Below are 27,441 nucleotides of genomic sequence, written 5' to 3' on the forward strand. Positions count from 1 at the left end.
AATTATTCAACTATTTACAAAAACTGAAAAGTTAATCTGAAGATTTTAATTTAACTTCTGTAAGAATAACATTTAATTTATTTTAGATATCTGTGTAAAAAATATCGAAATAGTATGCAGTAAAGAAAAAGATTATCGTTTCTTGTAGTCCAGAAAATGAAACAAAGAGGCCATTTTTTTGTAGGCCATAAAAAAATAATTCTTTATAATTTTTTCGAATAATATCTCTAACAAAGATCTCGAAGAAAATTCAAGAGGTTATTTTATCCTTCAAAAAAACTAGACGTCTCGTAAACCGGTCTTGGAGCACAGAAAAGAAGAAGTCGCGAATTTTATTAAATATGCGAATCTCTCAATAATCCACAATAACCTCAAGTAGGCTACATCATCGTAGCGAAAGAATTAACTGCGTATCAATTGTTCCGAGATTGTTCATGTATTCACGAGATTAAATTTATGCAACGAATTGTTTCGTCGGATCACGTTCGTTAGACGAAGCTTGTCCAGGAGTACAATTTTCGATGCGAGATAGTCGAATCCACGGTGACGTGGCTTCATGTGGACTATTTCGGGCTATGCCAGGCGGTCTTCGGCTATAATGGGATAGCGATCACCTCTCTCTTTCTTCCTCTCTCCTCCTTTTTTCTTTTTCTTTTTTTTTTTTCTCTGACGTCGCGCGACTTTTTTTACGGCCTCGAAAGTTAAATACCTTCCATCTCGTACATTTTCGCGGAGATATTCGCGCGTGATCAGGCACTGCCGATTGAATCGTTATCGCCATCCGCCAGACAGACGGAGCAATTAATCGTGCATTGATACTCTCTCATTGGAATAACCATTTAAATACAATCTACGGTTTTCTCAGCAATCGTTAATTGTATTGACGATGACAAAGTCGCTCGCGGCATTTCCATGCGCCATTGCATATAATGTCAAAAAGATTAAGAAACAGTCTTGTGGAAACTTGTGTGTGAATGGATTTCTGAATTTTAATGGATTTTATTCGTTCGCGGATCAGAATGAAAAGAGCCTGATTCAAGTTTTTAAAATATGCGCAGAATTTACGCAAGCAATCGATACAACAAATAAAGGAGTGATAAATAAAAGAATAATATATAAATACACGTGTTTAGATGGACGAGACACAAAAAAAGAGCGAATATTGAAATTAATAAGTATCTAAAAAACAAATAAATTAAATTGAATTATTAATTAAAATATGTTAATAATTTTTACAAAATTCATGATTCAATTAAATTTTAAAGTCGGTAATTTTTAATACCACGATAATATTCGAGAAATTCAGAATGAATTAAGTCTATAATTAACAGTCTCTCTTTTTTTTTATATTAAAATAAACCTTGTAAATTATACTTTCTTGTTTTAAACAACTCACTCTTGTTCTATTGTCCCTTTAAACGCCACAGCCGCTCGCAACTCTCATAACTTTTAAAAATTGTCATTTAAAAAGATTTTTGAATGGCTTAATTATCATTATCATTATCATATCACACAACACAGAATTTTACCGATCGTACCTCGGATTCACTTCGATCGAGCACTTCCCGACGAAACGTGAGAATTACATCAGCGTTTACTCCTCCGTTTTACAAGAGTACAAGGATATCTTGTTTAAATGTTCCTATTGGTCGGATGCCAGATAACTCGTCATCACACCTAGCGTCAGTAGCGTATCTACCGACACGATCCCGATCGTTATTTTTATGAATCATCGGCGTCATTTTTTTGTTAGCTATCGTGATTCTAGTCGCAAAAAATTCAGCGCAATATTGACATATCATGCAACATTTTGCTTCTGAACACTCTTTGAAAAAGCAGTATTGTAGTATTATTGACCTTGTAACACACAGTATTATTGACCTTGTAACACACAATTGAATGCTTCTCAGAGAGGAGACAAAAAATTATTTACTATAATGAAAGATGTTGCTCATGTTTTTTTTTTCGCTAATAGACAATTTTAGATATTATAATATCGAGACAAGTTTCTCACGCTTTCTTAAACAACATTTTTTTAAAATTATAGATGCATTTAATCAAAAATTACCAGCCTTTTAATTAAAAAGTTTTCGCAATTTTTAGCAATGATTTTGATTTAGCGAGGAATAGGTAATCGCAATTATGTTTTCGCTCTTTATCGATATATATGTAACTTGTGCAGTTGCACTCTCGTCGCGATAAACCGCAACGAACCGATTCTTTTTGTAGAAATTATAGTATATCACGACTTCTGCGGGTTACCGTGCGACGTGAAATTCAAGATGATAATCATAGCGTATATCGGATATCAAACTACGTAGAATCTAGTCGTCGTTGCGCAAACATCGCTCTACAATCGCGTATAGCCTCAATAAAATTTCATTTAATTTGTTTTTGACAAAAAAATTCACTCTGTTTTTTCTCTAAAATTTAAAATTAATTTTCTCAAATTTTTAAAGAAGTGTAGCTTCTATGCCACCATCGTACTGGGGATCCTCCCATTTTTGTGAAAGGAATCCTTGAATGGTATAGACACTTCTGAGTCATTCTGTACAACTTGCGAGACGTCATAGGGAAACAATGAATTTTCTTGCCTGCTGCCTTGAAAAAAATTCCATTCACTAGTTTGCGCCCTTGTCGAAAAGGGCCGATACATGTCTCATTTGCAACGTCGGCGGCCGTTTTTTCTCCGTAAATTAGATAGCTGCTGCAAGTTGTACAAACAGACTTGGTCGACCGACACACTGTTGTCCACGTGAAGAGAATAGACTTCGTGAATTTAAATGCTCGTCGTTCAACCGACACATGATGATAGTCTGTGAGGTATCTGCTGTCTGTGTGTGTGTGTTATATGTGTGTGTGTGTGTGTGTGTGTGTATATGCACGAATTTCGTCTCTCTCGAGGAATATGAGAGAGAGGCAACGACTCTCCGTGCTCCCGAGCAAACACGCGATAGCCTGAGCAAGCCTAAATAGATAACAGCTGATATGGAATACGGTTATTTAATTTTCAGTGACTTTCTCTCTCTCTCTCTCTCTCTCTCTCTCTCTCTCTCTCTCTCTCTCTCTCTCTCTCTTTTGTGCTGCTCAACTCGTCGTCATTCGTATGTGTGAACGCTCGATTCTCGTTTAAACCGCCGTCAAGGTTACACGAAATTCTTGCCTCGCCTACTACTGGCTTTTAAACTCTCGTCAATCTTCTCAAGTTGCACCTTCGTTTCGTTACCGGTTAAAATATGTACATGTTCGTTTCGATAAACGATAAACAAGAGTGTAAGAGAATAAAATTTCGACAAGAATATCCCACACTTCTTGCAAATTTATTTGTTTAAGAAAAATCAAAATAATTATACATGTGATTACGAAACGAATAACTTTGATTAATTATCTATATTACAAATTTCTATAATATTTTATTTCATCATCATAATAAAGTATATTTGTTCTAACATACATATGCAACACACACAAAAATACATATAAAAAGAAATAAAAGAATTCCAATCTTGTGCATCGTAATTTTCTTTTCATTTATAAGAAGTAATATAATCAAACTCGATAAATTTAATTAAATACAAAGAGTAAATCCGAAGTTAGAAAGAAATGACACCAATTACATAATTTACAAAGTTACATTCGTCTGTCGCGTGCGATTGCGGTTGAATTATTAACAAGATGTTAAAGGGAGTGGAACGATGTGTTTCGGATATAGAATGCAGCTGCAGGTGGGAGATAATCGACGCGTAAAACAGTTGAAACAGTTGAGGGAATAATTGCTGTTTCTTTTTTGAGGGCAATTTAGCGGAGCCGTAAACCTCTCGCGGGAAACACTGCTGACGTTTCACGCTCAATGCTTTCCGAATCGCGCAACACGTGAAAAAAAGTGACTAATCATCGATAAATAAACAGGAAGGTGCTAGGTAAGGGCGTGACGCACCTGCATCACGGTACTGTGCACACGCGGTCAAAACACTGTTGGAATGAATAAATTTCCATCGAATCCACAGGTATATGGAGAATTCGAAATCGCACGCTTGTCCACATTCTGTCGCAATTATGAATTATCAATACGACTTTGCGATTAAAAACGTGACAATTTCTATATAATCAGTAATAATTGCATTAATAATCTTCGATTAATGTTTCATCCCCTTATCAAATTTACAACACAATAATATCTCGGATGATTAAAAATTGTATTGTATACAGGGTGAGTTTTTTAACTTGAGACTGCAAAATATCTGGAAAACTAAGCATTGTACGAAAAAATGTTCCAAATAAACTTTCAATAGTTTCGAGGGTGCAATTCTATTTCGCAGAAATTAGCCCCCTTCCGCCACCCCTAGGGGGTGGGACTGGGGGTAACTTTGAAATCTTAAATGGGAACCCCTACTTTTTATTGCAGATTCGAATCCATCGAAGAATCGAAAAAAATGGTTTAGACAAAATTTACGTATTTAAGTTAAAAAACTCACCCTATATAATCGATAGAGAAAGTCAACCAGATCATAAAGATTTTATTGTTAGTATTGAAAATCAAAGAAAAGAAAAAATAGAACAAATATTAGATGAGGCCAAAGTAATGCATTGGGATTATCCCTTGGTTCTTCCCTTGTTTCTTTAGAGAAATCCTTAGGCAAAATAGAGCTAGACACATTCTTTGAACTGTATACTATTAATAATATTAATATATGTAAAGACACAGATAAATGTACACACATGTAGTTACTTTATTATTACATCGATATTAATTTCACAGCTTTAAAAAAATTAACAAATTTAATATTAAATATCGAAAAAAATGCTCCTGTCCGCGATACAAAAGCGAGCCTCGATTGCGCAAAGAGCGGAAAGTCAGCTCGACATCGAAATCACATACCGGTGTATCGTATACAATGCGATATTAGAGATCTAGCAATATAATGCATATGTGGAACGCATATGTACACACATATATATATATATCATATGGGGACTCTCTCGTATTCCGGAGCCGGGTGGATGGCGATGTGTGTCCTCCGCGAGTATTGAAAAGGGGCAAGGAAGAGGGGGGAAGCAGGTGAGGGCCAGGTGCTTGCCGCGGAGTATAGTTCTTTCGAGGGGTGCACCGGGCCCGTGCCCGACGCGACGTGCCCCGCGACAGCTGCATCTGCCGTGCGAACCGGTGAATATGCACCCCTTGCCCGAGCGCCGTGGCGAGGTGACCCTCTCTCTTTCTCTCTGCGCCTTCCTCTCTCCCGCCCTCCCCGCGAAGTCAGGAAACCCCGTGGAAGAACCTGGCGGGGCCCGTTTCTTCCGTTCGAGACCGTCTCCGTCGCTTATAACGGGCGCGCGCAACACGTGCGAATTTGTATGCGCGCATCGCGCCGCTCGGAAGTGCACGCGCACGAGACGAAGAGAGAGGGAACACCCTGGTGCAGCTGGTGCCTTTGACCCCTTCTTCTTTTTCAGCTTTTGTCGAGAGAGAGGAACCCTCCTCCTCCTTCCCCGGTTTCTTTCGATCACGCGAATCCCCCCAAGAAACGCGTTTCTCGAGTAGAAATGCGTATGATACTCTTGGCGATATCGAGATATATTCGAACATGTCACCCTCGAAATTCTTAGATTTCAACGCTTTCTGGAATCGATACTTTAACTTTGATATTAGGTAGAAATGGGACAGTATATCAGTGCTCTCAATAAATATGTTGATAATATCTTAATGATAATTCTGAGGCATTTATTTTGCTCTTATGATGCCAATGTTAATTATAATAATTCTTAGCTCTTGAATTATATTATTGACAGATCACTTTTATTATTTGATATTGCAGAATATTGGTTCTTTAAAAAATAATAACCAAAAGTAACAGTATCGATGTTTATACTGTTGTCGAATAAATAAAATTTAATTTATCTTTTTAAAAAATAGATTAAAAAATTACACAAAATTATACAAAATTTATAAAATTCTTTGTATTAAATTTTATGAACTGCGATTCAATTTATTATTATTACATTTCGACTAAAGAATATCTAAGTGATTTGAAGTGGAAACGTTCTGTGTTTTGTCTTTATTTTAATTTTGGAAATCTTCAAAGACTCTTTATATAATATAATATTTCTAAATTTTTTAATTTTTATCTTATCAAAATTTATTGAGTAACAGTTGTAATATAATAAAAAAACAAACCCGTGGCATTTGTGTTACATAGATAAGTTGAGAATTGTATGAGAGGATTAATTTCTATCTTTATCTGCATCTGCACATACCATCATTATCGAAAAACGATCTTATCGTCGCGTACTCGCGATAAGCGCGATTAATAAGTAAGAAGGCAAGCGAATAAACGTGGCCCACCTTTACCGATCTTTGTTTCGGTCTTGCACGAAACGATCTCGCGAAAAGGAAAGAAATTACGCATGTGCACCTGCCGCGAGACGATTAGACGCAACAGGCGAATTTATTCGCTCTGACTTGCGCAAGCATAATGTCGAAAAGCAGCGCAATACAACGGCTGCCAGCTTGTTTTTCACGCAACAATTTGCTAGGTCGAAAACTCTGGGGTCCCGGGGATAGCTGTGTCGGGTTGCAGCTGCCCACCTGCCCCTAGTAATTAAGCGAGCACGCGACTTAAGTGTACACGCGTCTCGCCGCTATTCACCGGTTGTTTCAGCCCATGTTAAGGAACGCTACGCAATCGAGAAAGAAAATATATTTATCATCAATATTATTAAAAAATAGCATATATGTGTATATATGTAATAATATAAATTAATATACTCTAAAAAATGAAAATAGTTTAAAGTTTAATTGATATAGAAGAAAAATATATATGATTTTTTATACGATATAAATTATGTGATATATTCATAAATATTGAATTCCATTATTGATTGCTAAAATATATTTAAAAGGACAAACACAATAGCAAATATATATGCACACGAAATTAATGTCAGATTAAATGTGTTAGTAAACTTGAAATTGTTATAATTTCTATTTACAATTTGAACAATAAAAATTAGACACGTTAATAAAAACACGCGCTTTATATATCTTTCTTTTTCTCTTTGTAAAAGTAATATCGAAAATTATTACAATTTGGGATATCGCTTTTAAAATGTTGTTGCCACATGTTATCGTAACCTGTTGCTTCCGTAGCGTGTGCACCTTGCTGTCCTTACTTAATCCATCAAACAACCCTTTCTCAATGTGTCCTACCTTAAGATGGACGGACGACAGGTGCGTCGTTTTTTCCGCAGAATTACTTCCGTTTTGAACGAAATTAGGACAGACGGTAATAAATATTTCGTGTATATCGTGCATTATTCTTCGATATACTCAAACTTTTACAAATGAGACATTTGTAAAAAGATTAAATATATAGCTGACAAATTTACTCAAAATATTTTATTGCCAATCTATTACAATGAATTTTTTAAATTCTACTAGAATACCAAATTTAATGTTAGGTACATTCGTTTTTATGCCTCCAGAATAAAAAATTATTATTCTTCTTAGTTTATTATATCCTTTTATCTGATGAAAGGATATTCGATTATATATTCAGTACTACAAATACATACATAAGACGATTACATCGATAATTGTGATGACAATAGGCGAATCGTGCGAGAAGAAAAGTTGGAACACGCGATAAGTTTACTTACGAGCAGGGTACAATTATACATAAGAAGAGCTTAATTAAGCAGCTACCTTTATTATACGTTATCTTTATGCTGCTCGCATACATCTTGCACGATCCCCGATCAATTGTCGCGTGCTCCATCTTAAGTTCGTTGTTGAGCGACAGGTGCGTTCGTTCCTAAAATTTCTTTTTCTGACGAAACTCGCGGACAAAAGACATCTTTCCGGACTGCGGACAGTACTCTTCTTTTTTTTGTTTTCTTTCCTCCGCGATGCAAAGGAAACGCGGCCTTTTGTATCCGTAAATTGGCGACTTGACCTCGGCTATTTTTCACAGGTCGAGTACGACATTTAGTCGATACTTCAAAGATATGTTTTTTCGTTCCAACAAATTATTATTGATCGATATTCTCGTATCTTGATGCTTCATACGCGCGGAGAAAAAATATATGTAATTATTTCTTAATAATATATATAATAAAATATATTGATTAAATATTATATAATTAAGTATCTCTCATCTGTATTAAGTCGATTGTTTTCGGCTAAATATTAACGCGGAATAAAAATCGGCTTTAAACTCGTCTAGTTATCATCAATGCCGAAAGGAACTGCGATAGTGCTGACATACCAGATACACAGCGAATTATCTCTTAACGACGTAGTTGCGATGTCGTGAGAACGTTCCGCAGGCAGTTATGCAAAGTAGTGTGAAACGCCAATGCCAGACAACACAGGCAGGAGTCGCGCATACGAGACCCTTCGGCGAAATGGTGCAATGAAGTAATTTCGCGCTCGTCCCTTGATCGAGTAGTATAGTAGAAGATAAATCTTGATATAGCTAACGTGGATTATCTTATCCCACCGAGCAGAACTTCAAGTATTGACCGTGATGATTGGTAGTGGGAGATACCTATTATTTTATTCCCAAAAAGGGAGAAGATAGGAGAGAAGGAAGGTTGGAAAAGTTTTTCTTTTCGGCCATCGTCGAAAGAAAGCTCGCCGAATTTTTGCACGATAATACCGATGATTTCTAGTTAGAGTAGAGAGCTGGCCTTGCGAGAAGCGATGGTTAAAACGGCCTCGAATCGGTCACCGCCCCCACTTATGATGCCCTCACGGAGAAACTATGTCTAATGCTCGCATACGGACCAAGTATCGCCGTCATGACGATGCGACACAATAGATCAGACAATAGATAGAGTGAGTGTCGAATTCGAGAGGAGAGTACCTACCTGCACACGTGTCCAATTCTACGGAAGGATATCCGATCCGCGAAATATCCTCGTATCTGAGCGAGATCGACTATGTGTGTGAAAAGTAAAGCGCAGTATATAGAAATATATATTCGATAAAAAAATTATTTATTATACTAACCCCTCGGTTAAGACAGCTTCATGAGCAACCGTTTATTTAGATTATAGCAGCAGATTTACGAGTAAGAACTTAATTATTTCTTCTCGTAGGAGTTTCTTTATATTCCTAATTGTATGAAATTTCATTGATGTATTGTGCTTTGACAGAGGTAGACGGGATACGATATAATTGCGACACAGTATGCTTTTATTTCGGCACCTTCTAATTCAAAGAATGAACGCGCGGCTGTGGAATGTTGCTCGATTGCAGACATTCGAGGACGAGCGACTCGCTGCGAACTGACTTTCTAACTTTGCAAACTAATAATAGTCCGTTCCGTTCTTTCATCATTTTTAAATACCGATGCAATACGAATAGCGCGATGTATTAGATTATTAGATAGAAAATCTTTCCTTTAATCCCTAACATATTAACCCCTGCTTCGCAATAATCGCCAATCGATCGCATGCGCTTATAACTAACATTTCCGTTGTGAACAACTAACAACTAGTGGAACAGCAAAATAGTGTAGAATAATATATAATTAACAATAATAGTTATTATATAATAAGAGAGAACACGCGTATGGCCCATGAATAATGTTATATCGAAATATTCGTTTCCTCTCGCTGAATCTGCGTAAATATTGGCCGAGTCGAGGCCACGCGATATGTCACGAGTCGCCTTTCTAACTTCTAAACCAACAGGCGGTCGATTCTTTCGTTGTCGCGTCGCGTCGTGCTGGCCTCGAGTGCGGATGTGACGTAGTATCGGTAGCATAACCAAATCCCAACCATGTGTGCGATGCGAAAAAGTCAGAATGAACCAATCGTGCTTTCAACTGCTCGACAAGCTCACGATTATCCTAGAATTTTATCGAATTAGCTGTCTTGCATCAAAATTTTTCTCGACATTACATGTCGCTTTAAAAAAGAAATAAAATTAAAATATCTTTGTATGTGTTGAAAAATTTTTAGATTTGTCAAAAAAGTTATTTATAAGATATTTTAATATTCTTAACGGTATACTAATTAGAATTTCTTAGAAAAAAATCCTTTTATTTTTCTCTTTTGCGAAATTAATCGTTTAGATCTTCAGATGAATGGCTTAAAGATTTTTTATTTTTTGTTATAACGATATTCTCGTCCACTCATTATTTACTATAATTTATAACTGTATTTTGCCATATTCTATTGCGAGGCGAGCACGTTTGGATCGTTTTTAATTTCCTTGTGAGACGAGACAATTTTTTTGTGATTCGTTATGCGGGTACCCGTACTCCAGGTACACATATACGTATCGATATTTTCCCGGAAAACTTCTGGTGGGCCTTAATTAAGCCTGTGAGTCATATTATTAAGCGACTGTCACGGAGCAAATGGAGATTTGTGATGAGGTCGTAAATCATATTTGACATCAACTAACGTCCAGTCGTATGTCATCGTTCGTCAAGAACGGATCCTAGGTTCCTTCCGGTGATAGTTAATTTCCGGTAATCAATTAAATTAATTTACTTATTCAATTTTTTTTTTGTTTTTTTGTTTTGTTATACAGTGTGTATTCCTCTCGTAAAAAATAACGATGCATTTTTAAAAATCTTATGTGCAATAATCTTATATAAAATGCTACACACGTAAATAATCTGATCTTTTATTATGTCCGCATAATAAAAATATTTCTATATGAATGAATAAAAATAAGAGATATCTCTCGTGCGCCGTGATATGTTCTGAGAACTTGTGCGCAGTTCCCGGTCTGAATGGAGAGTCAGTAGTTACATCCGGCGCTACGTCAGACGCGCCGAAGGCAAATCGAAGATACCGTGCCTTGCAAAAGTAGCGACTTATCATCGGGATACAAGAATGCTTTATTTTAATCGATTATTTTCTTTCTTATAAATATTAAATTTTTTTATTTTACAATATTTATTCATCGTTTTAAAATAAAAAAAAAAAAGTAAAATTATTGCAAAAATTTACAATTACTCTCTCTAATAATAGGAAACAAAACTCGATGATCACAGTTTTTATTGCACAGATATTAAGTCGCCGGTGAATTTATGGTTTCTGTGAATAATTAAAAGGCGGATAGAAATCAAACAGGTTATTGATAACAGAAAGGAAAGCTTTGCACGGTCATAATAGCGGTCATAATTCAGAACCTGAAATCTAAACCGTGCTAAGTCCCAAAAACCCGGATTGAGCTATCTACAGTTTTTGTGGACATACATACCTGATTTAATTTCTTTTTATTGCTTCGCGCGGTTTAGGATTCGGTTCCTGGATTAATTGCGAATTCATTAAATCGTCGGCGGGCTTATAACTTCTGTGAACATTAAAATCCTGCCGGTCACAGGAGAAATAAAAGAGGCTGAAGCCGGTCATAGAGTAGTGTTCCGGTCCCGGTCGAAGCGAGGAAAGGAAGAAGAGGTTTCTTATGTGCGAAAAAGGACCCGGGGTATGCTCCGGTAACCGGAGCAGATGTGTCCCGCAAAAGGCGGTTCCTAGAAGTAACCTCGAGAAGAGACCCGGCTTCATTGGCGTAGCCGACGTCAATTAAATCGAATCTCCCCGGGTCTCTCCTTCAAGGGGGCTCGTAGAAGACTCGCTTCTTCCTCTCTCGCGACGTTGAAATTTCCACTATCGGCGTCCTCCATAATTAGCTTTGTGTCGGCGACCACACAATGATTTGCGATAACCGCGAGACACATGATTAGCTTTAAAAGCTGGTAAACAAAGCTGGCGTTAAAATTGCACCTTGTGTAAGGAGTTAAATTGTATATAAAATTTTGGAGTAAATTTGCTATATAAAATAAAATGTATAAAATATAGAAGATGTGATTATGAATCATGTAAGATTTATTTAGTCTTTTTTTTTTCTTATTTATTTACACAGTAAACATATATATTATTAATCATCATTCTTCTTCTATGCTGACATAAATTAATCTTACATATATTTTATATTTTTTTTTTCTCTACTTGCTTATATTAAAAAATTTTTTGAATGTCAAAGTGTCGTATATAATCTTCTTTTTCTTATATCGGGTTACCGGATATATTGTTTGATAGATTATTTCTACCGAAAGAAGAAAGTTATTTTATCTATTCATCGATCTATTATTTTTTTCCACTCGTAGTAAACTCGTAGCAGGTATAGAAATATATCACTTGCCTTTTGCCTAATCGCAAGTCTAAGTCGAGCCACGCCAATGGCGGACGTGGAATGCATGGACGGTGATTCTGGTTTTTGTTGCCAGTTATGCCGGGCCGAGAGGGAGAGAGTCTGGCCTTTGTACTTTATTTTTGGCCAGAATGGTAAACACCTTGCTCACAGGCGCCGCCCTTCGATCCTATACCGTCCTGTGGTCCCCTTCTTTCCTTTCGATTTTTCTTCTGTCTTGCTTCTTCAATGTAACCACCTGTGAGATTCTGAGCTAATAGAATTTTTCGAAGATAGTAATAAATTTCGGAATTGCATTTTTCATAAAAAAGAAGACTTTAAACGCGCGATGCCATTTATCTCTTTCTCTCTCTCTCTCATATTGGTAATTTTTAATTTTCTAAAAATATATTTAGAATATTCAGAAACGATAAATTGAATAATTAATTTGTAGAATGCATGTAAATTTAAAATTATACACAAATTTATTATTTATTTTAATTTTACTCTATTAAATCAATACGTAAAGAAATGACAGTTACTTAATTACAATTTCCATGTTAAAATTCTCATTATATAATTCCTCGACTCATGTTGAAATATAATACATAATTATGCCCCTTTGTGGCTACAGAAGTGCGCTTCGCCTCGTATCGATCTCTTATTGCGAATCAGATAAATCGAAGGTCCCGGCTTCTAGGAATCGATCAGGTAGCGCGGCACCGACACAACGGGGCCCTATACCTTGATCTTTTCCTACTCCCGTTTGATACTCCATTGTTCTCACGTCGACGTTCGCCTAGCGAATACTTTAGTCATATTTTCGATTGGCTAAAATTAATCTTTTTCGATTAAATTGCGTTTAAATGAATTAAATGAATTAAAAGGGATTATATATAATTAAAATTTTTTTGCGAAATTTACATCAATGCAAGGCTATTTTATCTCACACGAAAGGATTAAAGGAACCGTCAGTCTCTTGACGGGGGATAACGGAACGATTTTCCCTCACTTCTCCTTCCCCATCTCTTTTGTCTCCCTCGTATATATCCGCCGACCACCTGTCGCGGCGATTTCACCACCCACAAGCCCGAAACTGGCATCTGTGCGTCGTCCAGAGCTAACTAAACGAAAAAAAAAAAAAGAAAGAAAAAAGGACACACCATCGGCGGAACCACGTGTACACGCGGTAATTACGATTAATGATCATAATTACGCGTTTTCATCCGCGCTAGCCACTATCGCGACGTACTATCTCTTTTCTCCACTGTCACGATATTCGGCCTAACGTTGAAAAAAAAAAAAAGAGAGTCACATGTGTTCGGTCGGGATTATCTTTCTCACGCTCAGGAAAACGGGAGGCCCGAAGGTGCCGCGATTCAAACCGTGCGAACGCGATCGCTCGCGAGCGCATGAATGAAACGCATAAATGCACCGTGCTCTCCCCCTCACATCGATCGTTCGATAGTTATTGACCTAGCCGCCGATACCGAGTTGCGGCGAGAATCGAGAACGACTATAAATTGTAGACCGGAAATGCAAACATAAGTACCGTGGAAATTTTTCATACCTTTATGCTTCAGCTGTAACATAAACTCTAAAATATAATCACAGCACCTGTAATATATATTAATTTTTTTATATAATACCCAGGATTATATGTATAATAAACTCTGTTAATTATATAAATATAATTAAAGCACCGGAAAATAGTTTTGAAATCATTAAAAACAAACCGCATTTTTATTATAAAAAAATCTGATCTTATATTAAAAAAGATATTTCTAATTTTTTAAAAGACAAAATGATTTATTCAAAAAATTGACTTTAGCTGAAATTGCGGATTCAATCTTTTTTTGTGTGTGCAAACAATCTTAAATGAGCAGCTGGAGTAATAATCGAAATAGAAAATGAATATTGAAAATTTAATTCTTTATCAAGCGCGCAGCGCATGCGATAAATAAAACAGAAGGCTGAATAAAGCTTGTAGACTTGAACGAGATACTAATGAATTTATTGCTCGTGATTTTGCAACTCTTCGAGTATTATCCGCTGTAAAGCTTCTGGCCTCATTAACTTTTTTTTATTCCGACTGTCGCTGTATCTCGAACGCGTATAATAAATGGCCCGCTGCTTCATTATTCCAGGCTGCATAATATTCTGCCGCGTCGTTGCCGGTGCACGTCATATAATATGAATCGACCTTTATCGCGTACACGCGATTAAATTGCGCGTGTTCCACTACGCGTGCATGCATGTTTGCGTGCTTCGCGTGAATCCTATACCCGCACTCCTACGTCTTTACCAATCGTGTGCACGCGCGTTAATAAAGTTAATCTTTCGTTGCATTATTCAGAGTCCTCAATTTATTTGAAAGCAACGTGCAATATGTACTAAACAAATAACGAATGATAAATTAATGAGGGCAATCTGGTGTAAACATTTTTAAAGAGTTGACTTTGAAATAAAAATATTTTATCTTCAAAACTGCAAGCTATCGCACAGAATAGAGATGCAATGATAAATTAATTAATTTAAATTAATTGGCATAACTGATGACGCAACAGATTGAATACACACACGCATTAATCGAGGTCATTTTAGATCCCCAAAGTGCATTGGAAGGTCCGTAGGGAAAGTGGAAACGGATAGCTAACACCTGCCTTTCCATGTCTCGCAGCATGCTTCAACACTTTTTTAAATCTCTATCCCTTTTCCCTTTTTAATCTAATCGAATATCGATGCACTAACAGAAAAGAAATCCCTAGATTATATGAACAAATCATCATGTTACACATACACATGATAAATTTCGATAAAAATGATTTTAAACTACAAATATTAATATGACAAGCCAGAAACTTTAAACAAACAAGGACAGAGACCTGTGTTTTGTAATATTTAATAATTAATAAATATTGCATATCGTTGTAAATCATATTATCCGTGATTCTTAATGCGCATAATGTAATGTGAGTAATGTAACGTAATGCAATGTACTTTAATGTAATGCAGAAATTAGGTGGGTGATGCATCGCAGAGGGTGAACACGACAGTGAACGTACTTTATCATTAAAGCGACGCGACGCGAGGCACGCTTATCGTCGCCCCGATCGTCGATTCAACAGGCTATCCCTGAGGTAGATCGTTGTCCCCCTCGTGAATCATTACGGGTCATTACGTTACGTACGCGCATATCGTGCGTAGCGTGCGTACACACGCGCCGTCAGTGCACCGTAGATACTCTGCGCTCTGACGAGCTCGACGACGAGCGATGACGGGATGCGCATCGTCGCGCAAAGCATTTTTTTTCCCCCCTTTTTTATATATGTACCTGCCACAGACAGATCACAAACGCAGCCATATATAACATAGATCTCGTATCATAAATATATATTTACATGAATTCATGTCTCATGAATTATTGATTTTACAAACGTACATCTTTTTCAAGTTTTAGGATAAGAGTTTATTTCTTAATTAGAGAAGCTACATGATTAGCAGTAATTATAATCTTCCAATATTTTATTATTTATATTATAGCCGTAATTTTTCTTGTTAAATAAATGAATAATATAAAATGATATAGATATAAATATATGTAGAGATATATTTCTCAAACCAAAGAAAGAGAGAGAATAAGTATAACAAGATATAAAAGTATAATGATATAATGGTGCAAGAGAATAACGGTATCAAATGAATTTACCTTCATAATAGACAATAGCAGTAGTTAATCAAGTTGTTTGATCAAAAAGGGAAAAAATTATAACAGTAAATGAAAGTAGGACACATTATGGTGATACATTCTGCCTAGTAGAATATAGTGTTTTATGTACACCGCGCTGTCATTACACAGTTGTCGCTCTCCCTACTCTTCGATGTGTACGAGCCTTTGTTTCATTCACTGGTTTCCGACGTACGAGAGATGTGTAGAGACGAGGAGGACTAGAGAAGGACGAGCGTACGCACGCACGCACGCACGCACTCGAGCACGGAACCCCTTCAAGGATGAGAATAAGTCGGAGCAGAAGAGGGAGGGACAGAGAGACTCCCTCGAGCGCACATCCTCTTTCATTTGGCGAGGACTTTAATTTGGCTCGTACGCGATGACTATGAACGAATCGCCTCCTTTCTGTTCCCCTCGCAAATCGCATTCGCGGGTTAGTTTTAACACAAATATCTTGTATTTTGTGTTAAATTTTTACATGCTATCATTAATTCGCGAAATTGTAATTTTTTTTAAATTTTATTTTAATTGTACAATTTTTTAAACGAGAGAGAGAGAGAAAGAGAGATTAGTCACACTTTATGGCTGTGATAATTTTATAATTAATACTTTAAAGCTTATTTTAAGAAATTATTTATAATGTGCAACAGTATTCCATCTATAATTCTGTGTGCAAGATACGGAAAAATTTGAGGAATTACACGTGTATATAAGATACATATTAAGATATAATAGAAAAATACAGCACACATAAAATTTATATTTATATTTAGAATTCTATCCTGAATTCTATCGTAAATTACAGACCATGTAAGATGGGCTTAAACGAAAAGTTACATGAAATATTCATTGCATGGTTTCAAATGCTGCGTACCATGACTAATATTATTAACACTATATATACTTTTTTAAATTAGACATTTTAACAATTTCCGTTTGCAATAAAAATTCTAGTTCCATATCATAAAATTAAATGACCAATCCTATATATAATATATATAATACATATTATATAAAATATATAACAAAATTTAGAAAAGTAAATACGACGTCAAGAGCCAATATATTAAAAGTAAATAATGTTAAATAAAGACATAGACGTTTTTACAGAATTGCATATAAGAATGCCTTAATTAATAATTATGTGATGTATATCTATATATCTAGAGCTATTTAATTATTCTTTTTGATATATATTATACTAACACATAATGCGTATATACAATATAAGCGTGTGCGCGCACGTGCGTGTGTATTATTAATCGTTCAAGATTCTGCTTTCACGCTTGGAACGGAACCACGTTGCCCGGTTTCGTCACAGCTGAGCGATGGGAAGCCTCGTCGAATTCAATGGACTTTTAATCAAGACGAAGGACACGTAGTACTCGTCGCGCGTAACTCCCGCCGTGTAATTTCACGGTCGAAAGAGAACGGGGGTATACTACTACGAGTACTCGAGAGAACGGACGTAGTAACCTCGTCGCCGGAGAAAGGGCAAACCTCTCTCCTTCTCCCTCTCCCACTCTCCTGTCTTTTTCTCGCTCGTGTTCAACATTTCGAACGAAGAGAGATCAAGGTTGCGTGATTTTTGACCACGTCGAGCGTGATTCGTCGTCGCACCTGCGTTTAATTAAAGACGCGTATTTCCGCGTTTTTAAAGGGAAGCTCCCGAATCGTTCAATTCGGGGTGAAAGGGATTGTCCTCTTTTTTTTTTTTTCAATGCTAACCAGAATTGCTACGAATGCAACTGGTGAATGTCACCTTCTTCTTTCCGTGTCTCTTGCGTAGAGCGACGATATACAACGAGTCTATCGCGAAGTTAATCGAGCGTCTGTTCCGATTTGTTGCAGAGGTGGGAACAGCTGGTCGTCTCTAAGCTAAAGTGGGAGCTGTCCGCGGTGACACCCGGCGACTTTTTGATGCACATCCTCAACAGATTGCCAATGCCACGCACTTGGGACACCGTGATGGTCCGAAAGCACGCACAGACCTTTATCGCACTCAGCGCCCGAGGTAAGAATTAATTAATTAACGAGAACAATCGAGGAATTAATTAAGATTAGTATTATTAGATGAGCTATCGCGACCAAGGAATTAATTATTAAATCGATGCGCCTTCTTTTTGTTATCTACTCGCCATTATCGTTAACAAGTATCGGTGACGAAAGAAAGGATTCGTATCATGATTTTTTTTTTAATTTTTCTTTGTCGATATGTTCGAATCCGAGTAACTCCGAGCAACCTTCGGTTTCCTGAAAATAGAGGCGCATAAACATTTCTAAGCGGGTCACTTGAAATGCACTTCTTCACATGTTTGCATGTGTCGGAATCATGCCACGCACATTTATGTATGTGCGGTAAACAACCTAGGACGTGCATAGTTAACATACGCATTAATGAATATGGTGCATCATGAAATGTTCCATCGACGGCGGAAACGGTCACGTAATTGTCAGTCGTACGAATCGTCTTTTTTCTTTGCTTTTCTTCTCTCTTTTTTTTTTTTTTTGTGAAGTAGGTCACGCACATACATATAGACGAGGCCGCTGGTAACATGGCTTGAAACGCAATTTTTTAGAAGCAATAATCCGTTTATTATGCACAGCATTACATATTTTCCATTATCATTCGCGCTCATTAACACATTTCGACAGAGAGGAGGAAAATCCTGTGTAAACTATATAAAAATTAAGTAGTATAATTTTTTACACATAATGACATATTATTTTCGTTATTATTAAGATCTGATTTTACAATATTCGTTTACGTTAAATTACAGAAGATATAGTAATATTGATACAATAGCAAAATAGATGTCATAAATAAGTACTAATTCTTGGGCAAAAAGACATCCATTTTTCATTTCTCTCTCTTTTTAAGTTTCTCCAAAAATTCAACGTCTAAGCGAATGTTGAAAATATTTTGTGTCTCGATTTTTCTAGACTCGATATTCTGCACCGCTTAAGAAGGCTTTAAATGTCCGTTTAAATGCCCGGTCACGTTAGGTGTGGACTTTGGTTTCTTATGGAATCCGTCGTGGAATTTCTCTGCATTTTTCACAACGTCGTCTCTTTTGCAATCGCAATCTCGTGAATTAGCTTGTATTGTGTGTTGCCGAATTAATTAAATCACAAATTAATTTAAGAAAAAAAACTTGCAAACAATATTTATAAATTTATGAAAGTAGAGAGTAAACTCAACCCTATAATTTTCAATCAATCTACAACTTTTAATTTAACAATCTATAATTATTCTCATGAATGAAAATGAGTTTAAAAATGAATATTTTCTTCAAAAATAAAACTCAATTATTTTATTATCTTTAAAAGTATTTTAAAAAAATGAAAGAGTTATCATTCATCTACCTAGATAATGTAGTAGTAAGATAATGTATTAGTCTCCTCGTCTCTTGTTATATAAAAAGATATATATTTTTCAAGAATTATCATAAGTATAGATCCTTCGATGTGACTCATATACACGCGCATGAAAACAGAGAGAAAATAAGCCGGGGAAGTACGCGACCAGATAGGCAGACTAAGATAACGCTAAAAAGGATCGCGAGAGAACGAGTTTAAATGCCTAGATGTGTGTCTCCGCGGTCGCAGACACGTCTTGCGTGTCTCTCTTTCCTTTCTTTTCCTCCTACGAATGCGATTACTCTTCTTCATTCTCTCCTCTCTCGATTTTTCGTCCCCAAGTCTGCATCGGTCGGGTCGGTTGTTATTACAACCGCGATGGCAAAAAGAACGGAGAGGACCTTCGTCCTTCGTCTTTGGTCCTGGTACTTGTGTTGGGCCGGTCTCGACGGTCCCAACAGAGAGAAAGAGAGAGAAAGAGGAGAACACACGACAGAACGAAGATCGCGGATCGTTTCTCACGGACCAAACTAGGCAGTGTCGCGTTTTTCGGCGCCAGAGTGGCGAGGAAAATGCGGTTCGATAAATCGTCTCGAATTTTCCGCCGAGTCGACAGCCATCAGAGTAAATAGTGTTAAATAGGAAATGAACAATAGATTGCATATTAATATCAAAATAATAAATCGAAAAGACTTCTGATATATAAATACAAATTCAAGTACGAAAAGGGCTAGTAAGAGCTAGGCACTACATCATTTAAAAATAATTTTTTTGGACCGAATATCTATATGCCTGACTCTCTTAGCTCTTGTCATACCTGAATTTGTATTTATATTAATATCAATTAGAGTTATATCATGCGTCGGAAATGGATTTTATAAAAGCTGGAACTTCTCTGTTCTTTAAAGATTTAAGACAGAGATATTTAAACGTTCTATTCGACTCACTCTACTATAGATTACGTTTAGATTGTATATCTATATCTATACGATTCTTTTTTATTTTTCTATTTATTATTGTTTACATGAAGACGAGAGAGAAAGAGAGATTTTAGAGCAGACGGGAAGTGTGAGATGCGCGACGCGAACTGATGCAGCTTTGATTATGCACACGAGCTAAAAACTCCCAGGCAGGATTGAATTTCGGTACGCGCAAGTACTCTGGTGCACACGCGATAATTTCGTCTGATGTTCACATTCCACAGCTATCATCTACCCTACCCTTCCCGTATTCTCGCAATCTGTTCCCTCCCTTAAACTGGTTTTACGTATCTACACGCTGTGCACGATCTTAATTTTGCCGGTTAATAACCAAGGTACTCTCTCTTTTTCTTCGAGCGATTTAGCTGCTGCCGATGATCGCCAGCCGATGGCTTCGAAGCGTAACGCGACGCTGCATTTTTATTAAAGTGTTTTATATTAATGCGCATTTTTATAATAAGTTTATTCAATGTGCAGCTTATCGCACGTACATGTCCGGTGTAAAATTTGTTTCCACGCGTTACACATTGAATGTATTATCATTGAACTTCTTTCTTCGTGAGTCGTGCGCTTTCAACAACTTGTCGAAAAATTTCCCTCTTGGTGTTTAATACAGCTACTATTCTTTAATGACTCGTTTGTGGAATTAAAAATTCACACTTGGAATTCGCGGTGAATTTGTTTATCACTTTTGAAACAGTGACAGGATAAAGTTTCGCTAATTAATCACTGACAAAGCTTGCGGAAAACAATATGTCTTACATAATATCTTACATATATAGTTATAAAGATGATCGCATAGTGTTGCTGAAATAGCTGAGCTCCATATGAGCTCACAGAATACTCACAGAATTGCCCAAACTTTTCTTTGAAGTATAAAAAAAATATTTATTAATTGTATTAAATTATTAGATAATAAAAATTTATGAAACCCCATAAAAATAATAATACCGTGTAATTTACTAGATAAAATTACAACAGCTTTAAATCTTAATTTAATTTTACAAAATTTGATATGCTAATTAATTAATATCATACTTTAATCTCTGATTGTTCCAACTGTGATTTAAATATGCGCAAATCTTTGAGTATTCCGGTCTAAGAAACACTGAAATAGATGGTGTAATTCTCGTTTTGCTCCGACTTTACAAGCAGTAAAAAAAAAATAGGCAATCGTTTTTTACGACACACACACAAACACCAAGATGAAAATCATGGTACCATTAAAAAACAAGGGCCGAAATGCGTCGCGATTCAAGCGAGCAGATTTAATGTCTGACACTTCGCATCCTGGACCGTTCGAGAACAGAGACTGTTCTAGTTTACGATTGTAACGTTAGAATCTTTTTGAGGAAACGGCGGAAGTAACGTTTTCGCAGGACAAAGGAGCACCACGTGCTCGACTTCCGTCCCGGTCTCGCCTGTCGTAAATCTGTTGCGATTTCGACTTCTATTCCGGAAATATTTACAAAAAGGTTCTTTCCTCTGTCGGAAGATTGTTTACTAACCCTCGCAACGTGTGGCCTGATAAATGATGATCCTTAAAATAAGATAAATGCACCCAAGAAGTGGTCGTCCTTAAGGAAAATGTACAGTGTGAATCGTAAATAGATTTGACAGGAAATTGACAGGAAATACGCAATGTCGCTTCCTCTCGTATCAATTGTTTAAATATAATTTTTAAAAGTTTTTCACTGCATATATAAATTAACCCTCCGTCAACAATGGGTCTTTTATAGTTTCCATTTTTTCCAAATTGCTATTCAAATTTCGCTTTGTATAAACAATTGGATTTAATATTTGACTTTAAAATCTATTGGATATTATAATAGAGATATTAACAAGTAATCCAGAATTTTGGGGGATTTTTTGAAAGTCTAGAACATAAAAATAATAGTAAAAAAAATAATTGCTGAAGGAGGGTTAATACAATGCGCTTCTAACATTTTTTTACGCAATTCAACTTTGTACTTTTGTCTGATAATTTTCCTGTTATATTAAAATCCTGTATTAAGATGCGCGATATATTATATATAAACGCGATTTAAAGTGATAAAATTTAGATATAAATTTGTAATAAAATTCATATATAAATTTGTGATATGAAAAATATAATGCACGTCTTATATTTTATCTTTAATTTTATTTTTTTATCTTTTTTTATCTTTTTATCTTTATTTTTATTTTATTCTTTATTTTTTTGATCTTCATATTTTATATTTTACCTTTATCTTCATATTTTATCAAATTAATTGACACCTTATCTCTCGACCAAACTGGCAGTATATTTATTAAGAAAATCACAACGTTTCGACCTCTATATTTGGTCCTTATCAAGTGATATAGTTCCTTAAAGTTATACACTTATATTGATACGCGTCATGCTAGACAGACAGTTTATTGCCGACTCGAAACGGTGTGATTTTCTTAATAAATATACTGGCAGTTTGGTCGAGAGATAAGGTGTCAATTAATTTGTTTTTATATTACTGGTGATTCTGATTTAACATACTACCACACCTATTGTTCATATTTTATCTTCATATTTTATATTTTACCTTTATATTTGTACAGAATACAAGTTCTCCATGTACACGCCGAGCATGATAGCGGCGGCGAGCGTCGCTGCAGCGTTACACGGACTGGACTGGACCGGGAAGAGCGGCTACGGATTAGCCGGACTCCTGGACGAGCTCACCCGCATCACGGCCATCGAACAGGTTAGTACCCTGCGTATCACGTATACGGAACACAAAACTTTCCACGATCCATCTAGGTATCATTTCCATTTTATCATTTCTCCATAAGTAGACAATTAGAAGATTTTTAAAATATCAAAAAAATTGCTCGAGGCCGCCCGGAGGATCATCCCGAGGCGACGATGATGCGCCGTCAATGTTCTGGTGCCGAGACACGAAATCGGCAAGAAACGAACTTTTGCCCTTCGCGCAAGTGGAAAGACAGACTCGCGAGGCTCGCAAAAAGCGCGACGGGAAGGAGACGGCGAAGAGCAGGTGCCGGGCACATGTTAGCAGAAAAAAAAAAGGAACCCAGGGTCTGCTGCTGCTGCTGCGGGCCCCGTATGCACATCGAACGATGACGACGAGCCGAGCCGAGCGGTCGCAGTTTCGTCTCTTCTCTTCTTTCGCGTTCTCTCGCTTTCTCCTCTCCTTGCTTTCTCCATCTATCTCCTAGTGCAAATAAACTGCGCGAATGAATGGCGCGGTATGGGGTCCGTGACCCGTAAAGCGCAATATTTTTAAGCGATCCGCTCTCTCGTCTGCGTGTATTTGGGCCCCGAGAACAGGAAGATATCGTCCTCGAGACGGCATCCGGTCTCCCTAGACTTTCATTCATAACTTCGGGTCGCAGCTGTAGCCTACGAGACATCAGTCTTAGACGATTAGTCTTAGAGCTTCAAGTTCGACAGTTTTAATTTGATTCACCCACATAATTTCATCTTCGGAAGTTCGAAAAAAATACTTTCAATAAATAAGAAAAATTATTTTTGATACATAGTACAAAATTTACCTCCCGATATCACAAATTATTAAAAATTATTAAATTATTTTTTGCAGGATTATCTGCACGGCTGCCTAGAGCAGATAGAGGAGATGATCTCGCAGGCCGCCCACGCGAGCACCGAGAGCCCCGGAAGCGGAAGCGGACACCAGACAATGAGCGCCGGTGTCACGAGCGCGCCGCAGAGGCCGCTGGGGGACCAAAACAATACGAGTCAGGAGAAAATACTGGAGCACGAGAAAGCGGGCACGCCGACCGATGTCAGGGATGTACATTTTTGAAAACAGCAGCAGGGGGACACTCCGCAGGGGCCGACACACCGGTGAGTCTCACAGCCGAGGAGGAGAGGTTGCCCTCCAGCGAAGAGGACGATGGACAGCCGGCGAAGAAGCGGAAGATAATTCCGGAAGAGCAACAAGACACGCCGGAAGAGGAGAAGCGTGACGCGGAGGTAGCTGATTGTCCTTCGAAACAAAAAGCTTCTTCTCCCGAAGAATCTCGAGATCGAACCTGATCGCTCGCTTAATCGCGCGTTTGATTGAACGAAAACTGCGAAACATGATTTATTATTGTTATAAACCAAAAACAGGTAGGATGCATTTGAAACGGGCTAGAGGATGCATTTTGAATAAATATGAAGTTTATTTCGATATGTGATTGACGGGACGTACTTATGCGAGAGAGAATTTTTTATGTTCTTGAATTTATACATATTTTGCGAAGGTGTGTAGTTGTGTACGTACATACCCTAGATGGATTAAAGAAATTTTTTTTTACAAGTATAGTCCACAGTAGTCCAACTAATATGTCAATTATATAATACAATTATACAATGATACATTTATTTAACATGTACATTCATCATCGTCGATGATAAATTTTAATAGTACTTTAAAAGTTTATTTTTTTTTTAAATTTCTTCAAGATTCGCGAACGGAGAACATTGTTGGTTTATTGCTTTTAAATTGAAAAAAATCGAAATACTGACAAATAAAAATTAACAAAGAGACGAACGATTAAAAATATATAATGCTCGAGATGATGCAAAAATTATTTGAAGGGCTGAGAAACCACCGGGCGATTTATTTGTGTCTTTGCTTCTGTTCCGACGTGTGTCGCCTGTAAAAGATGACAAAAATAATACAGAAATCAGAAAGGCGTTTGGGGGAAGGCAATGCAATACGCTTCACGCATTTGTAATTTTGTAATAGGAATGTATATATTCTTATAACTAAAATATATAAAACTTAATTTTTAGGTGACGAGATAAGAAATTACCGAGAAACACGAAAAATACGATAACGAAATAGGAGGGAATTTGTCCTCCGCGTGAACGTTAAAACGAAAAAAAATTTCACTTAGTCATATCCAGAGTCATTTAGCGTTTTGTACATATATAATACGCGTACGAATAAATGAATATATATATTATATCGAAAAAGTATATATATATATATATATATATATATATATATATATATATAGATGTAATCTGATGAAAGAGAGAGATAAAGAGGATCGTACCAAGGATCGTACAAAAGAAATGCACGATAAAAACGGAAAAGTGAGAGATAACAATCGGTGTAGAAAAGAGATATTAGACCGTGTTGCTTACAATATCAAATCAGAGAGGACGTTTACACACAATAATGATATAATATCTAAGAGTTTGATAAAATGTGTGATTTACTGAAGCGGAATGTTAAAATCGCTTTATTTCTTTTAATTTCTATTACTTCTAAAAGATCTATTACTCGAAAGATGCCTGAATACAGGATTATTCAAAATGATTCAAAAGTATTTACAAACTTCAAAAATATAATCATTTGAAATTAGAAGGAATCATTTCAAATAACCTTGTACATATATAGAATATTTCGAATATTTCAAGAAGGAATACATGCAGATATTTTTAAAAAACGCAAAGGTATTCGTTTCTTCGTAAAGATACTAATAAACCGAACCGTGTCTGTGATCTACAATGCGAAATATAATGTTATCTCTTGCAGTTTTTTTTATCGCGCGATATGATCCAATTGTTTCTAATTTTGTAAAGTTTCACACTACGACTAAGGTTTATCCAAATGATGAGCGACGCGAGTCTTTATATATATCGAAAGATTATGGCGCGACCCGCCTTATGTTCGCTTATCCCGCTCGGTTCCTAAGAAGGGTTGTGCCAACCCCTCCCCGCGTGTAATGTACGTAATGTTGTAATGCGAGCGTGAAAAGAGTGAAATGTATGCGTGTACAGCTTTTACTACAGCTCCGTGTGTGCGAAAACGAAGATGAGTGGACGAGAGAGAGAGAGAGAGAGAGAGAGAGGGAGTGAAGACAAGCAAAAGAGAAAGAAAGCGTTGGGAGAAGAAGAATCGAACGAAAAACCAAAAAAAGAAAAGAAAAATTGACTTCTCCCTCCTTTCGAATGTCGTCGATATATAATAATTCGCTATATATATATATCAAGGACGTTCACGTGACGGCTGTATATACGTGTAGGTAGATAGGTAGGCAGTACGATTAAATAAGGTAACGCGTAGTAAATTTAAGGAAAAAAAAAGCGAAATGACAACGAATGAAAAATATTGAACGATATATCGAGAAACGAGAAGGCACGACTTGATGATCGTGTATCGAAAGAATTTTATACGAAGTCACAACGAAAAGAAATCGAAATCTGATCGATAAATAGTTTCTTCGCTACGTCGAGTAATGTATTGTCTAGAAGAATACTTTCGCATCTTTCAAGTGCTGTTGTAAAAAAAAGATAATCTCGCTCGGACAAACCGATGTTTAACTCTCGAACATGTCCCATGCGGGATTATTTGCATAAGATATAGATCGTCCCGAGATATAGATTATAGATTCTGATCGTGTCAACGGCGATACTTCCTGTGATTCTAGACGATACCTGAAGTGACGTGGTGAAGTCAACAATCGTATGTGTGAGAGGGGATACCGATACCCAAAAAAATAATAATGGAATTGCTAGTACTTAATGAGAGTCTCAAAACAAAAACCGGTCTCGAACGGGGAGTGAAAGCTCCGGTGAGCCTTTTGCGAGTGTATGAGTTACAAAAGTTGTCGCTCGGTTTTCGAAACCACCCCGAATTTGCGTTGACAGAATCATATATGCGTCAAATCAAAATCGACGTCCTAGAGCTCCGAGAACTCTCGCGTCGCCGAGTTGATTCGAGCGAAGACGCGAAGAGTGCGAGAGCATATATATATCGGAAGAATGAATATCTCGCACAAGGAATTGTATATCACTGTGCAAGAACTCTCTTTGCGATTCCGGATTATCCAAGCGCGAATCTGCTCGAGTAGAGAAGATAAATCGTTATGCGAATCGCGCGAATGTCGAGTCGAGACTGGGGGATTGCACGGAATCCCGAATGTGCCACAAAGTGGAAACTAGTTAGTACATAAAAAAAACAATGTCAATTAACCAAATCTTAGTACAATGTAATCGGAGTCAATAATACGCAAAGATATTACGCGAGAGATCTGCGCGACTGAGATCTCTCTTCTATTTCTTTTTCTTCGTCCGTTTTTTTTTCCTTCTCATCTTTGTAATCGTCGTTGACGATGCATATCTTCGTCGCACTTGGCACTTTGATGTTAGCATCGTCGTTGGCGAACACGAATTAATCGATTCGACAAGAAGAGGTTTACCTCTGTCGCGAAATGTGTTTGAAACT

General features: G+C 36.8%; 1 protein-coding gene across 1 annotated transcript in view; it reads left to right on the forward strand.

The window, feature by feature from the left end:
• Cycd (cyclin D) overlaps positions 1-24,165 on the forward strand; it is a 33,757-nt gene extending 9,592 nt beyond the window's left edge. The window contains exons 3-5 of the mRNA XM_083052884.1: positions 17,730-17,892; positions 22,793-22,938; positions 23,797-24,165. Of these exons, the coding sequence (XP_082909010.1) occupies positions 17,730-17,892; positions 22,793-22,938; positions 23,797-24,021 (534 nt within the window). The 3' untranslated portion in view covers positions 24,022-24,165. The remainder of the gene's footprint in view (positions 1-17,729; positions 17,893-22,792; positions 22,939-23,796) is intronic.
• The last annotated feature ends 3,276 nt before the right edge of the window (positions 24,166-27,441 follow it).

Source organism: Prenolepis imparis, unplaced genomic scaffold, assembly GCF_030444845.1.
Source record: "Prenolepis imparis isolate NDT839.2.m4 unplaced genomic scaffold, iyPreImpa1.0 SCAF_13, whole genome shotgun sequence".
Classification (NCBI taxonomy): Eukaryota; Metazoa; Arthropoda; class Insecta; order Hymenoptera; family Formicidae; genus Prenolepis; species Prenolepis imparis.